We start from the raw sequence: 14,067 nt of genomic DNA, 5'->3' as shown, positions 1-14,067 counted from the left end.
TGAGGTAATGAGCATTTTATAGTAAGAGATTACTTAATGATGCTCGGCAGTGAGAATTCTACCGAAGTATGGATTTAAAGTCCACTTTCTCTGAAGTAATTGGAAAACTTACATGAATTTCAATTTCAGTAGGACCTGTGTTTTTGAATACAGATTCATGTGAATTTATAGACAGCCACGTATTGCTTTGAAAAAGTTTAAAGCAAGAGAAAAAGGGCATCTCAGCAATATGTTGACAAGGAATAGCTTCATTATATATCTAAATCGACACCTGTAGTCCGTGTCCCTACTGTTCTGCAGACTCTGCATACAAAACCACACATACTTTGCCTCGATTTTAATGGGGTTGCGGCTTTGTCATTGAATACTTCTCCCTGTGGCATAACGCACCGAAAAATCTCATAATAAGAGGTAACTCGTCTCTGTACAGCAAGAGTCTATGTGACTGGTATCTATAGAGTATAATTAGCTCTGATTACATGCAATGGGGCGTCTGAACATCCTCCCACTGTTTTTTAGCTTGACACCATGCGGAATTAAACCAGTCAACTTCCAGTCAGAGACGTCTGGAACACTTTGGAAACCTTGACTCGCTTTTATCTCCGGTAAACCAGTCAAAATCGACTCTTTTTACCTGAAAATTGGAACTTTTAACTGTTTCCAGTGCAGGGCGGGATATTTCTCAAAATAACGACGGAGCTTTATGCGGATTTGACGGGGCTGCGCACCGCTTTTACGTCCGGGCCACTGAAGCCAAAACCACCTCGCCGGTGGCAGTCCACCGCCTCACGCCGTTAAACCGGCCCCGCCTTCCCGCCGAGCTCGTACCGCGGCGGGCACCCTTGGGAGGGCTCGGTACCGTTTTTACAGGGACCGAACACCGGCGCACACCGCCGGGCGACTCCCTGCAGCAGCGGCGACACCGCTACCTGAAGACCAGACGTGCCGGGAGGCGCTTTTACCTCAGAGGCGGCTTCGCCTCCGCGGCGGCGCGGGGGCGGCTGAGGGACACTCGTAACCGCCCTGTGGTAACGGCACCGCCCCCTCACACACTCCCCCCCGCCCCTCCGGGCCCGTTGGGCGGGCGGAGGGGAAGAGGCGTCCCCTGCTCTCCGGAGCGCCCGCTGCGGTAGGCGGCTGCTCGTCTCTGCCGCGCTCGCCCCCTGCGCCTCAGTAACGATGCCGTCCTAGCGAGAGATGATGCCAGGGAGAGGTGAGGGGCAGAGCCGCCGCCGGGAGCCCTGTCTCTTCCTCGCCTCCCCGGCACTTCCCGGCTCCCGCTGCCGGGCTGCGCGTCGCGCTGCCTTCCTGACGGGCGGCGGGAGGAGAGGGCGGACGGGCGGCGGTGGTTTTATGGTGAAGGTTTCGTCCTCTCCAGGTGCTCTGTCTCCCGCCGGGCAGGGCTTTCCTCCTCCTCCCGCCTCCTTCCCCGCCGCACACGCTGCCGGACGAGGCCGGGCGAGAGCAGGAGCAGCCGGCACCGCCACCACCGCTTGAGGGGACCCTGACCATGTCGAGCAAGAGCAGGAAAAGCAAGGAGCAGGGGAGAGTGACCTTCCCCCCGCAGCAGGAGGAGGAGGAGGAGGGGGCAGAGGAAGAGGAGCAGCAGCGCCGGCACCGCGGCTGGAGAGGCGTCAATGGGGGGCCGGAGCCCCCTCCGCCACCTCAGCGCGCCGTTAAAACCCTCCGGGAGCCCTACGGCTACTACCCGCCCCCCCCGTTCGCCAGCACCATGTAAGTCGAGTCCCGGGGGTGGGTTAAAAGGGCGCTGCCCGGTAACTTTCTCGAAGGAGCCGCGGGAGACCGGCCGCCGTGTCCGCGTCGAGTTGTGGCTCTCGGCCGAGGGAAGTGCCGCCGGCTGCGGGGCGCCCCGCTCCGTCCCGCCGACCGGGGCCCCGCGGCGGGAGCGCAGCCCGCCCGGCGGCAGCAAACGGGCGGGCCCGGTGCAGCGAGCGGGAGACGGAGCCGGTTGGCCTTGGCTGAGGTGCGGAGACTTGGGAGAAAGTGCCTGGAGGGGGTACTGCGGTCGCTACCTGCCCCCGGCCCCCCCGCTCCCTCCTCCTCGACCCCTCAGCTTTGCCCCTTCGGGCTGAGGCGGGGCAGCACGAAGCAGAAGGCAGACGGGGGTGCCCGGGTGCTGGGGCATAAGAGATTTCAGCTTTTTATTTATTCCCCCCCCCGGCTACTAGCATAGCTGCTGAGAAAAGCTAGTTATTGGCTCAGCTAAGGTTTAAAGAACCTATTGCACCCTTTTGTACTAGCAGTGCTAATGCGTCTCTTTTATATTTTTTTTAAATCTAGGCTGTGGTAAAACTAGACTCCCCACAGAAATCTAGGACACCTGTGCAGAAAAGCCTCTGTTCCTGAGATTCGTCTTACCCTGTTTGATGGTGGTCTTCAGAAATTTCAGTTTGTTGTTTTTAAGATGCAATCATATATATATATATATATAAAAATACTGATAATGGTGACTTACTGCAAGAGAAATAAATTCAGTTTTTTTAACAGGGATGTTAACTTTCTTTTCTGTAACTTACAAAATGTAGGTTGTCCATGAATTATTCACTTATTTTTATAACACAGTGCAGTTTAGATAGACTTACCTCTGAGGATTACTTGAGTATTTATACTTTGAGGACAATATTTAGTTCTTAATTAAGTATTTTAATTACCAGATGACAAATGCTTTATTTTGAGTTTTAAGATAACGTATTCAACATTTATAGAAGAAGCTCTAATTAAAATCACCCTAGAGACAGCTGTAATGCACAGAAATAATTAGAGTATCACTTAGAATGGGATAATCACAAATGAAAGTGTTTTTTACCATCCCAGTGCAAAATTCTTCACAAATATTCTCTACCCAGCAATCTAGACTTCAAGGCAAGGAGTCTTTCACACCTCCTCAGCTGTCTGAAAGTTAGTTGTGCTTCATTTTTTTTGTCTAGGCTCCCCCTGTAGTTGATGGGATGAGAGAGGAAATAGCGGTGGGCAAGGCAGCATACTCATTTATCTCCTTTCTTGAGGTGCCTATCTTTCTCTATTCACCATAAAAAGAGCCTAGAGGGTTAGTTTAGGCTTGGACAATTTATTTTTAGACAGTTGAAGCTAGCTCAGATGAATTGTAAGCTATGAGTCCTAAACTTCTGGATCCTTTTGGGGTTAGTGTTCTCCTAGAACTGTTGGTATATTCCTTTCTTTAAGAAATCGGTATTATGCCACCAGGGACTAAAACTAGAGTTCTGTTTGCACAGCTGTAGGCATTTAAGCCTGGAGTGAGCTCTGTCTATTGGAATTGCTTCCCAGTATATAATTCTTGTGATCTTGTCCTGGGAGTCTATGACAGTAGCAATTGTGAGCCACTGCGTGGTAGACTGGCAAAAGGGGCTGACATGAATTAATGTAATAGGAATGTGTTGAACTGATAGGGCATAGAGGCAAAAGACCCACACTACCATTTCCCCTGTTTTCTGCTTATCATCGTCCTCAGCGTAGAAGTGGGATTTTTCTTCTGGAGTAACATTTTGTGTTTGGTGCTAATGCCTAAAATCATGGTGTGTGTTAATGAAATAAGCATGAGGATCAGTTTGCTCATAATGCATGCAGATTGACACACGTAAGGCTTCATGTGCACAAAGTGCGTATGAAATCCTTGACTGGAAGAATTTGTAGTCCACGTATTCAGTACTGACAAACAGTGCGAGGGGAAAGAGGCAGGAAGGTTTGAAGTAGTTTGTACAAGAGGATGCACTTAGCTGGTATTTGAAATGTCTTCGTTCTGAAAGCTGTAACCTGTGCAGGGTGTCTGACAATGTACAGCTGGCTCCCTCCTGTGCCAGATATCACTGGAAAAAGTAATTAACCTCAAATTCCCACTAAGACTGCAGACGGGATGTAATACTTGTTTTGCAAGGTACTGTATGTCCCTGTGGGAAAAATGTGGACAAAACCTGTAAATGAAATGTAGTAGGCATTGCATGCCTGATTTCCTAAGTCTCTCTGAAAATCATAGCTTATTTTCCTGAGTGGAACAACAGAACACAGATAAAGGACTGAGTGTAAAAGGGGCTTTAAAATTCTTTGTTGCTGCAGCCCTGTTAACTTGGTTCTTTCCTGGCGAGATGTTGCCTTTTTCTGTCTGTGCATAGGTGCCTTCCTGTCACCAAAATACAGCCCTTTTTTCCCCATGGGAATTCAGATGGTTGCTATTTTCTGTTGAGAAATTAGTGAAGAGCAATGGTAGGAAAAGCTCTGCGTATTTTGTGGGGCAGGAGGGGAAGGAACAAACTGTGTGTGTGTATACCTCCTGATATCTCATTGTGTTTTGTTCCATCTTTTGACTAATTGTTTCCAGTTCAGAGCCAGAACTTCTGTGAGCTGACATGAGGGCATTTTGGATGATGGATTATGTCATTTCAGACCAGTGGGAGAGTATAGACCTGAGTCAGATCTTGCAGCTGGCCTGATTTATGTTCTGCTGTTCAGCTGAGTTGGCTTCCCTCTTCTGGAAAGCCCAGGCAGTAGTTCACAGAAGGGAGAAGGAAGCTCTTGTTTGATGCATTTTAGATTTGGTGCAAGGATTCCCAAATTGTGTGGAACATGCTCAAGCTTCCATGCAAACATAATGAATGTGACACGAATTTTACTGGCAAAGAAACACATTTACCATCAGCCTCTTCTGGCACGTGGCCACAGCAGAGCTTGGAGGGATGGTGAAGCCTTCATTTGGGACAGGCAGTGAGGCTGGGGGGATTGCCTCTCTAACTCTGGCTGTGGCCCTGCACAGAGCCAGGAGCTCCTACCTTAAGTGGAACAACTTGGTCTTTTCTTGTGATGGTAACAAAGCGAACATTTGAGATGACGTAGTTTGAGAGATCTCAGGAGTCATGAGCTAAAATGCTGCTCGTATGTATGTACATGTCTGAGTACTTACTTTTGAGAGTAAGGCAATTATCATTCTTTAATTTTAAAACTGGGACCTCAGTGGTTATTTTTGGCAGAACAAGAGGCACAATCTGCATCTCCTGTGTGGCTGACTGGTGGTGTGGCTTTTAAATATGTGTGCGCTTCGCTGTTTCCGTGATGTACCGATCTGATCTGTCTGTCTGGACTGGACTCCATTTCCTTTTCAGGGCTAGAATAGAATCAAGATCACTAATGTTGTACTGCAGTTTGGTAGTAGGGTAGACTGCTTGTAAATTGTTGATGCCATCTTTTATTGCATTTAATAGTTCAGGGAGAATAACAGCCTGTTCTTCAGTACAAATGTTACAGAATTGCTCTATGGATCTGTGAAGGCCCGGAATGAAACTTTTGTTTCTCCAGCCTCTCTCTTTTTCTTTTCAAGTTGCTTGTGCAGTGTTGAAGAACAGGCTTAGAAACAAGATTATAAATCTTTGGAATTGCTGTTGATGAGATGGTGAACACCAGAACACAAGGAATTCTCAGGTCAACAGTTTGTCCCATGCTTCTGTCCTTCAGCTACAATTTTGAAAGTTTGGACGTGAGAAGGGATGGGTAGGCTAACAGAGCAACAATCTGTCACTGAAATAATCCATGGTAAAAGCAGAGGAATCATAATGCTTTCTCCAGTCCTTTGCAGTTGCTGTGCTGCTCAGATTTCTAGCCTTGTACATAGGAGTACTGTCCAGGCAACAGTGTGATGCAGTGTAAGCTCATAGTAAATGTGATGCATGCAAAACACAAAAGGCAAGTGGCCATTGCTCGTTTAATGGATTTTTTTTAAAAGTATGGTTTTTTTATGGCACATATGATGGTCCTACATTCTAGATGAAAATATTTAAGGTAAACATAAATATGTCTTAACTTAGGATAGGTTTTGGTGTCTTCTGACGTTGCTTGGTATGTAATGAACTAGTTAGTTGTTTGGTGCATGCATAACATTGCTCTATCTGAAAACTCGTGATACTTACCGGTGGTGATGGTACTTATCTTGAAAGGTGGTTGACTCCTTCAGGAGCCGTGGCCTCGCTAGTGTGAGGGTTCTGCTGCAAAGCTGAAATGGAGGTGTCGTATTATTCAACAAGGGGCTGACTTAGGGTCCTGTCACATCTTGGTTAATTGTTAATTGTCTCGTGGTGAGTTGTGCTCATTTACAGCTATCACTGCAGTTATTGAGAGGTTGTCTGACTAGGAAGCAATGGACACACTTAAGCTGGCGAATGGCTAATGGTAGCAGTAGAGTTACGAGATAAAACTTGTAACTTGAGTACATCCTTGTTTTATGCTGATTAAGGAATGATTCTGAAGGTTGATGTACACTTTCTTAAGTTCCTCCTTATTGCCAGTGAAGCTCTTCAGCTCCTTGAAACAGCTGCCTAAGTGGTGCACGCTTAGGGCCAAGTGAAATGTGTCCAAATGTGGAGGAACTGGTGTACTTCAGTTAACATAATTACTCTTCTCCAGTTCCATCCTTTTTAATTGTGCTGAGCAGCAAACAGGGGCTTGAGGCTTTATAGACCCTTTGGTCATTTTTCTGCTGTAAAATGTGAAAAATAGTTGTGGAGAAAATGGAAGGGCTCAGCTGCTTGCTGTCCTTTCACCTTCCTGCTGCATACCACGTCGTGTAATTATGCAACCCATGTACTAGGGCTAGAACTTACTTAATGTCATGATATATGTCTGCTGAACAATTAACATAAAATAATTGGGCATTTTTCTTGCTTTGCGTTCTTGTGGATTTTTTGCCATGTGTTATACAGATTTTTATTTTTTTGTGTTCTTTCAACTATTAGGAACAGTTGGGAAGAGGAGCATCATGATTTCCATCTCTTCTTCCCTCTTTTAATTTGAATTGTCAACTCCTTACAGAGATGAGGTTGAGAATATGAACTTGAAAGGCTTTAGGAAATAGAACACAAATAATTAATGCATGCTTAGTTCTATTTTAGTTATATTTTTAAGCCAGTCTAAAGATATTTAGAGATGCGACTTGAGATTTAGTTGTTTTGGTTACCTGAGTTGGCAAATATTACATATAAAATGTGCTGAAAAGAGTTAAATAGTTAAAACTAAAATTTTAACCATATTCTTCATGCTTTGGGATAGCTTAAAATATGAGATGTACCTGATGCGTCTTGCATGCAGTACTCTGACCGGAGCTTTGTTGGCTTCAAGGTCTTTGAATTTGCTGAAGAAAAAGGGGAAGAAGAGAGGAGGGAGGTATGGATGAACCTGACAGTCTTCTGGCTGTGTGGTGCTGGACAAGATGTTTGCTTTTTATTTTTTTGGGAGGTCTTGACAATATTTTAGTCATTAAACTACCAAGCAACTTTCATCTTTATTTTGAGAAGATACTGCAGTCACTTCAAATATATAATTTCTGTCACAAAATTTATAGCTAAGGAAATCTTCCTTATTGGGAAGATATTCTAATGCAACACCTTCAGAAGGATCTATCTCTTTTTCAAAAGTCAGCCGAGTCACCTCAGTTCAGGCAGTGCATTTTGAAAGAAAGATAGATAGAAAATAAGTGTCATATTTCAGAACATGCTGAAAAATTACACTGGATATATAAGGAGAAATGTATTGTTATGTATTTCATAAAAGATAACGGAGATTAAGGATGGCAGTTTAGAGTCTTAAATCAAGAAGTCAGCATGAGTCCATTTGTTTTTTGTCTCTTTTACTTTTTTTTCTTCATAACATTACAGTAAACAACTACATTTCTGTAGCTGTATGTTTTCATTTGTGGAGGAAGAATAGAAATGTAATAGCATAGCAGACAATAAGATCTTGTTTAAAAGATGAAAAACTTGTTTAACTATGAAAAGACAATGTTTCTAGTTTTATTTCTGAATTGGCTGAGGAACAAGGTAATGGTTCACCATGTGCACTCTGGGCTCAAATCTTTTTATCAGAGCACTCCCAAATGTGAAATATGCCTGAGCTTTTAAGACATTAAATCAATTCTGTGTTTAACAGAGTCACAAATCCTCTCTGTTATGCAGTCTTTTTCATAGACTTAAAGAAAAAATGGATCCTGTCTCGTTTGGCAAAGCAGTTTTGGCACGTATTTCAAAAAGTAAACAACAGTTTACATTACTGATGCTGCGGTGCCACCCAAGTCATTTCTGGTAGGCCAGAAACACCAACCACAGGTGAAAATGTAAAAAGATCAAATGCTTCATCGCAGGAGAGACCTCTCCTTGGTAATGACTGTTACAGTCTCTTTTCTTGGTCTGCAATGGAACTGCCCATTTGTGTTAACCGAAATGTTCAGAGCATGGGCTGGCTTTATGATATTTGTAGCTAAAGAGATTAAGATTTTATGTTTCGCTGAATTTATTAAAGCTGATGCACGTAGCTGGAAGGGCAGACATATTCTTATAACCTGAATGGAATTAGTTATGCCAAATGAAAACCGTTAGGGCTGACATTGCTGCGTGTGGGGAAATCCAATGATGTCAACAGGCATATTTTGTGCAGTGGAAATATAGCTAAGCTCATTGTTGAAAGATCACGCACGCCAGAAAACCCATCTGCATTTAAGAGGCTGTTGCTCTCATTGTGGATTGGAACCTCCAGCAACAAGGATATGCAGCTTTTGAAGCTGCCCATGCGGGTTCCACCATGTTCACTTAAATGTGTAGTGTTTGTGTGTGCCCAAGTGCGTGTGGCACTTTTCCCTTGGTTCTGTCCTGTTGCAGGTTGATGGTGTTTGCTTAAAAAGGACGGTTTAACATTTTATTTTGCCCTCAGCATTCATTACACAGACTCACATCTCTCCTAATGCACATTACCTCGTTACCTGGCTTTTGCACTGACGGTAGAAGGATTAGTTTCCTCTTCAGTTTTTCTCTTTGGCCTTTTTCTCTTGTATTTGAGTTTTTTGCTGAAGTGAATAAATTAATTTTCACAGTGCTCCTGTGAAATGGGAGCCAACTGTGCTTTTTCTATAGATGAGCATTAGAGGCACATAGGACTTGAGGACCAAATTTGAAATTGGGAAGGTCTGTTTATCTCTAGGTAGCATATATATATATGCGCTATATATATATAAACAGTGTTATATATATTCTAAGCACACCCTCCATTAACGCATATATTTTTTTATCAGCTGCACTGGTGTCTCTACGCCCATCAAATCAGCTTGAGTGATCTCTATCCCTTGAGCTAATGGATTAACTAACTGATAGCATCTGGAGGCCGTCTTTCTCAATATTGAGCTGGACTAGAAAGGAAAGGGAGATGGCTGATGGGTGTCACGTTTATTTGCAGACAGTAGTGAAGGAAGGTTGTGGTATTCTGAGTATCTTTTCAGGCCTGTGGCCTCTGGTCTGGCAGGCATAAATGCTTCTGTTCTTTCCCCAGCTGTGACCACTTTAGCCTGATCTTATCTATTCTGTTGTTTCAGACCTCACTAGGCAGTTGGTTTCTGCTGTTGTTTTCTCCAGCTAGGTAGTGTCTGCTCCTCAACCTCTTGTCCTAGGTCCGTTTTCTTTGCAACTCCTAGTCTCGCCTCTCTGAACCTCCTCTACCCTCTCTAGTTTCCTTACCTAGCTAGATCCAGCTCAGCATCTGATCTGTCTGTTCTTTCGGCCCATTCCTGTTTGGTCCCCACTGTTCTCAGCCAGTATTTTCACTGGTTCATAATTCCAGTTTCTGTATTTTCTGAATTAGCTTGCTCACTCTTTCTTTTGTCCTGTTCCCCTTCTCTTTTCTCCCTCTTTCTGCGTTTGCAACCTGTTTTTGAGGGGAGGTCACAGCTCCCCTGGTTCTCAGTTCCCTTTCCTAAACAACCTCATGTTTCTCCACCCAGGCTGCTTCTTGCCAGTGCAGCCTGCCATCTCAGTTTTCATTCCATGTCTCTTTGACGTTCCTGTTTTTCTTGATTGTGTTACAAGAATGCATGAGAGCTTTTTAAAAATACATATATACTCATGTAATGACATCAGACAGCTTCTTCCCTCCAGCTCCTGGAATGGTAGACGTATAGTAGAAGTAGGCCCAACATAATCCATAATGTGAAAGGCTGGCTGGAGTGAGAGAGCTGCTCCCAGTCTACACTGGATCATGCCTGGTGGCCGAAATCCATGAGCATTTTAGTTACTAATGTCCAGAAAGTCCGTTGAACGTGTATGAACTGATGTTTTTCAAAGACTTGCAATTTGACCAAACTGACTCGTGAGTAGAATCTTCCAGATTTGGTGAACATTTCTAGCAGTAACACTAAGAGGCATGAGATCAGGCCCCACTGTGTGTTGCTTGGCAAGATACAAGGAAGAAAACTTGGTTTTACCTCTTATTTACGTCAATTACAATACGGTAAGCATAAATATTGTCTGTCTTAATCAGCTTGAATGCATACGGCGGATAGTATTCATTACACTGAAAGCAGTGTAGTAGATGTGTTTTTGTTTTATATATATACTGAAATGAGTTGGGAAGGATTTCTGAAGTGATATCTTACATAAAGTAAAAAAAAAAAATCTAAATAATGCTAACAAAACAGAAATGGCCTGTGGAATTGAACCTGTGAGTGTCTTTAGGTTGCAGAGAAGCAAGCATGGAGGCAGAAGGATCACAATAAAGAATACTTCTTGTCAGTAGATGGGCACATGACAATGGATAACATAAGACATTGTTTTTGTAGCCATGGGAGAAGTGGCAGCTACAAGTCACCAACACAGTGAAATTGTGTTACCTTTTTGTTTTCTCTTTAGGTACATTGAAGAAAGTCCATCTCTGAGACGTATGACTATGATGAGGGAAAAGGGAAGGCGACAGGCCATTCGAGGCCCAGCGTTCATGTTCAACAACAGGGGCACCAGTCTCACGGTGGAAGAAGAGCGCTTCCTAGACGCGGCGGAGTATGGGAACATTCCTGTGGTGCGCAAAATGCTGGAGGAGTCAAAAACACTGAATGTCAACTGTGTTGACTACATGGGCCAAAATGCCTTGCAGCTTGCTGTAGGGAATGAACATTTGGAAGTGACAGAACTTCTGTTAAAAAAAGAGAACTTGGCACGGATTGGAGATGCCCTGCTGCTCGCGATCAGCAAGGGCTACATTAGGATAGTGGAAGCAATTTTGAATCATCCTGGGTTTTCAGTAAATAAGCGACTGACTCTGAGCCCTTGTGAGCAGGAGCTCCAGGATGATGATTTTTATTCCTATGACGAAGACGGTACCCGCTTTTCTCCAGATATCACTCCCATAATTTTAGCTGCCCACTGCCAAAAATACGAAGTCGTACACATGCTATTGATGAAAGGAGCAAGGATAGAAAGACCTCATGATTATTTCTGCAAATGTAATGACTGTACAGAGAAGCAAAAGCATGATTCTTTCAGTCACTCTAGGTCAAGAATAAATGCGTACAAAGGACTGGCTAGTCCGGCTTATCTGTCCCTCTCCAGTGAAGATCCAGTACTCACTGCTCTAGAACTCAGCAATGAACTTGCCAAGTTGGCCAACATTGAAAAAGAATTCAAGGTAATGGTGCTTTGATGTTTCTCTCTGTTATCGTTTTAAAGTTGCTGCTGCTTCATGATGTCCTTAGATGCTTGAAATTATTTCCTGCATCTTTACTTTTTCAATTGCAAATACTTTTGTGATATTTATTGTTTCTTTTGTTCTTGATTTTGAGTTTTCAATACAAAAGCCTTTAAAAAAGAATTTTTAATGAAATGAAATTGCTTTTGCACCTGCTGTGTACGGAGAAAATTGGAAGAAGGAACAGTGTGTATTCTGATAACCTTGCAGCAGATGGAAAACAATTTTGGTTGCTGTAGCAGACAAGGATCTGCAGAAAGCAGAAATGTTATGCTTCTCTTGAGCATACTGCAGCATTGACCTTATTTCCTCTTTTTTATTTGTAGTAATTTTGAATGATGTCTGCAAATTGTTAAGAATACAGAAAGTGGGTTGTTTTGGTTTTTTTATTCACCTTTTAGAAATGTCACTTGTTCAAAACTAACTGTTAGACTGGTTACAGATGTAGGTCCTGTTACCTGTTTTTGAGCTGTATCTGGTTTAGTACGTCAGTGCCCTGACTTTTCTATGTATTTCAGCTTCTCCATCAGACAATTACTGACTTAGCTGACTGTTGCCTGGTGCTTTTTTTCCTGTTGAATACCTTGAAAAGTACAGTAACAGCCACCTTCCCCCTTGCCCACCCCGCTCCCTCCCAACTGAACACCACAAAAAAATCAAACCTCAGTAGACTGCGGGTAATACGAAAAGCTCAGCTTGGAGAATGACAGACAGTGAGTAGTGATGTCAACAGCATTGTGTCTAGTTTTAACAGAAAATTTAATGGGGTTCTGCAGGGTCAATGTTGGGTACCACTTGTTTGTTTAATATCTTCATAAATCATCTGAGAGCGGCAAGAGATGCGTTAACTTTTTCAAACAATAGCAAGCATTGCTAACACTGTGAAGTGCTCGGAAGAAATATACAACAACCTGGAGAAATACAGGCAGAAATTAATAAGGTGAACTTTACCAGAAGAGGAAGAAACAATTTTAGACTCCTGAGAAATAATAGTTCCAGATAGAGCTGAGTGAGTTAAAATATCATTTAAAAATTAGGTTTCAGTGCTGACAAGGATTCATGTGTTATAGCACGCACTAATTAAGTGTAAAAGTCAGTTTAAACCTTTCCTCTCCTTCGTTTGCTGAAGGAACCCACTCATACTGTGGTGTGTATTGTGTAATTTGGCAAATTAATTGAGTACTTCCTCAGTGTATTTATCAAGGAGTATAGGCAAAATATCAGATATTTTTTTCCTCTGCTGAAAAAGTACTGAACTGGGAAAGCTCTTTGTGAATGTAAAATTGAAGAGTTAGAGAATTTTATCATATGCACAGAGCCTGTTGGCTTGTGTGCTTCACACAATGAATTAGTTATGTGCCTCACTTAGAGATCATTACAGAAGGTTAAGTCTCTGATGTGCATAACTCAGACCTGTTTATCATTGATTTCTTTTCAACTAGGCCAACAACCTGAGAGCCACAGGGTCTCCAGAATCATTTGCCTAAGATGGGTTTTCTGAATAGTGCTTTGGTGGTTGTGAATACAAACCTTTTTTTTTCTTTTTTTTTTTTTCCCTCCTCGTGCAGTTTCTTAAAGAGACCTTTTCTTCTGGGTGGCCACCTCAGAAATTCTACCGTCCATCTTTTTCTTTGTGATACTTCACACAAATTTTGTTTTTATACCTGTGTTCAGAAACACTGGTGGGCTTAGTGACTCAATTTATCTGCTACGCAACTCCCTAGCAACCCAAAATACAATCTCTGCAACCAAAAGTTAAATTAAGGCAAACCGTGTCATACTTTTGTAAAAAGACGATGTAGATAATTAGAAATGAATAGAAAAAATTTAGTAAAAATATACTTTCATTAAAAGCTTCCACATCAAAGGTATTAATACCATGAATACAAATTCTGTCAGAAAAGAAATATCCGAAATTTTGGAGGAGAAGAAGTGATATTTTTTTGGCTGGACTTCTCATTTCAAACCAGAACTTAAAAAAATTACTTCAGTTTTTAAAATATTAAATTGCCACAGAATAAAATATTTTGGTTTTCAATTTTTTCTTTTTTCTTTTTTTTTTCTTTTTCTCAACTGTTTAGTCTCTATTCATTGATATTTTGGGGTGCTTAAGAAATCCACTGTTTTCAAAGATTTCCCTATTTTTGGATAGCACTTACCACGACTGCTAACCTTGCCAGGTGTATAAGATAATTCAGTTTTGGCACCTACAGTAGAAATTGTTCCTGGCTCCTTGCTAGCATGGAAATTCCAGCTTCTCATCAAAATCAAAACATTCCAGTGAAATAATTATTCTCTTCATTGACCTCACATCTGTCTCTTCTCATTCTGATTCTTATGGATCTCAGGGTGTTCTTTCTGTTTCTACCAAGCCTGGTAGGAGAGTTGCTTGTTTTCATCTGGCATTGATGGTTGGCTGCCCTTCCTGGGAAGAAGGGGTAGTGGAAAAGGGAAGGAGGAGGTATAAGAAGAAGCAAGGAATTTTTAAGCATCACCATTAAAGCAAGTTCAGGAAGCGCTGAAATTGTACAGCTGATGAGAAGACTGCAT

At 42.8% G+C, this 14,067-nt stretch overlaps 1 protein-coding gene across 2 annotated transcripts in view; it reads left to right on the top strand.

Moving 5' to 3' along the window:
- The first annotated feature begins 1,510 nt into the window (after positions 1-1,510).
- The window catches only part of TRPC3 (transient receptor potential cation channel subfamily C member 3), a 43,862-nt gene continuing 31,305 nt past the window's right edge, over positions 1,511-14,067 (top strand). Inside the window, exons 1-2 of one of the 2 annotated variants that reach the window (XM_086612592.1) lie at positions 1,511-1,734; positions 10,686-11,457. In XM_086612592.1, coding sequence (XP_086468718.1) covers positions 1,511-1,734; positions 10,686-11,457 — 996 coding nt within the window. Of the gene's footprint in view, positions 1,735-10,685; positions 11,458-14,067 lie in introns of those variants that run through there. The other variant, XM_086612593.1, reaches the window with a different exon arrangement.

The sequence above is a fragment of the Tauraco erythrolophus genome, chromosome 5 (genome assembly GCF_009769465.1).
Source record: "Tauraco erythrolophus isolate bTauEry1 chromosome 5, bTauEry1.pri, whole genome shotgun sequence".
NCBI lineage: Eukaryota > Metazoa > Chordata > Aves > Musophagiformes > Musophagidae > Tauraco > Tauraco erythrolophus.
The sequence above is the reverse complement of the archived record's forward strand: the minus strand, read 5'-3'. Positions and strand labels throughout refer to the sequence as shown.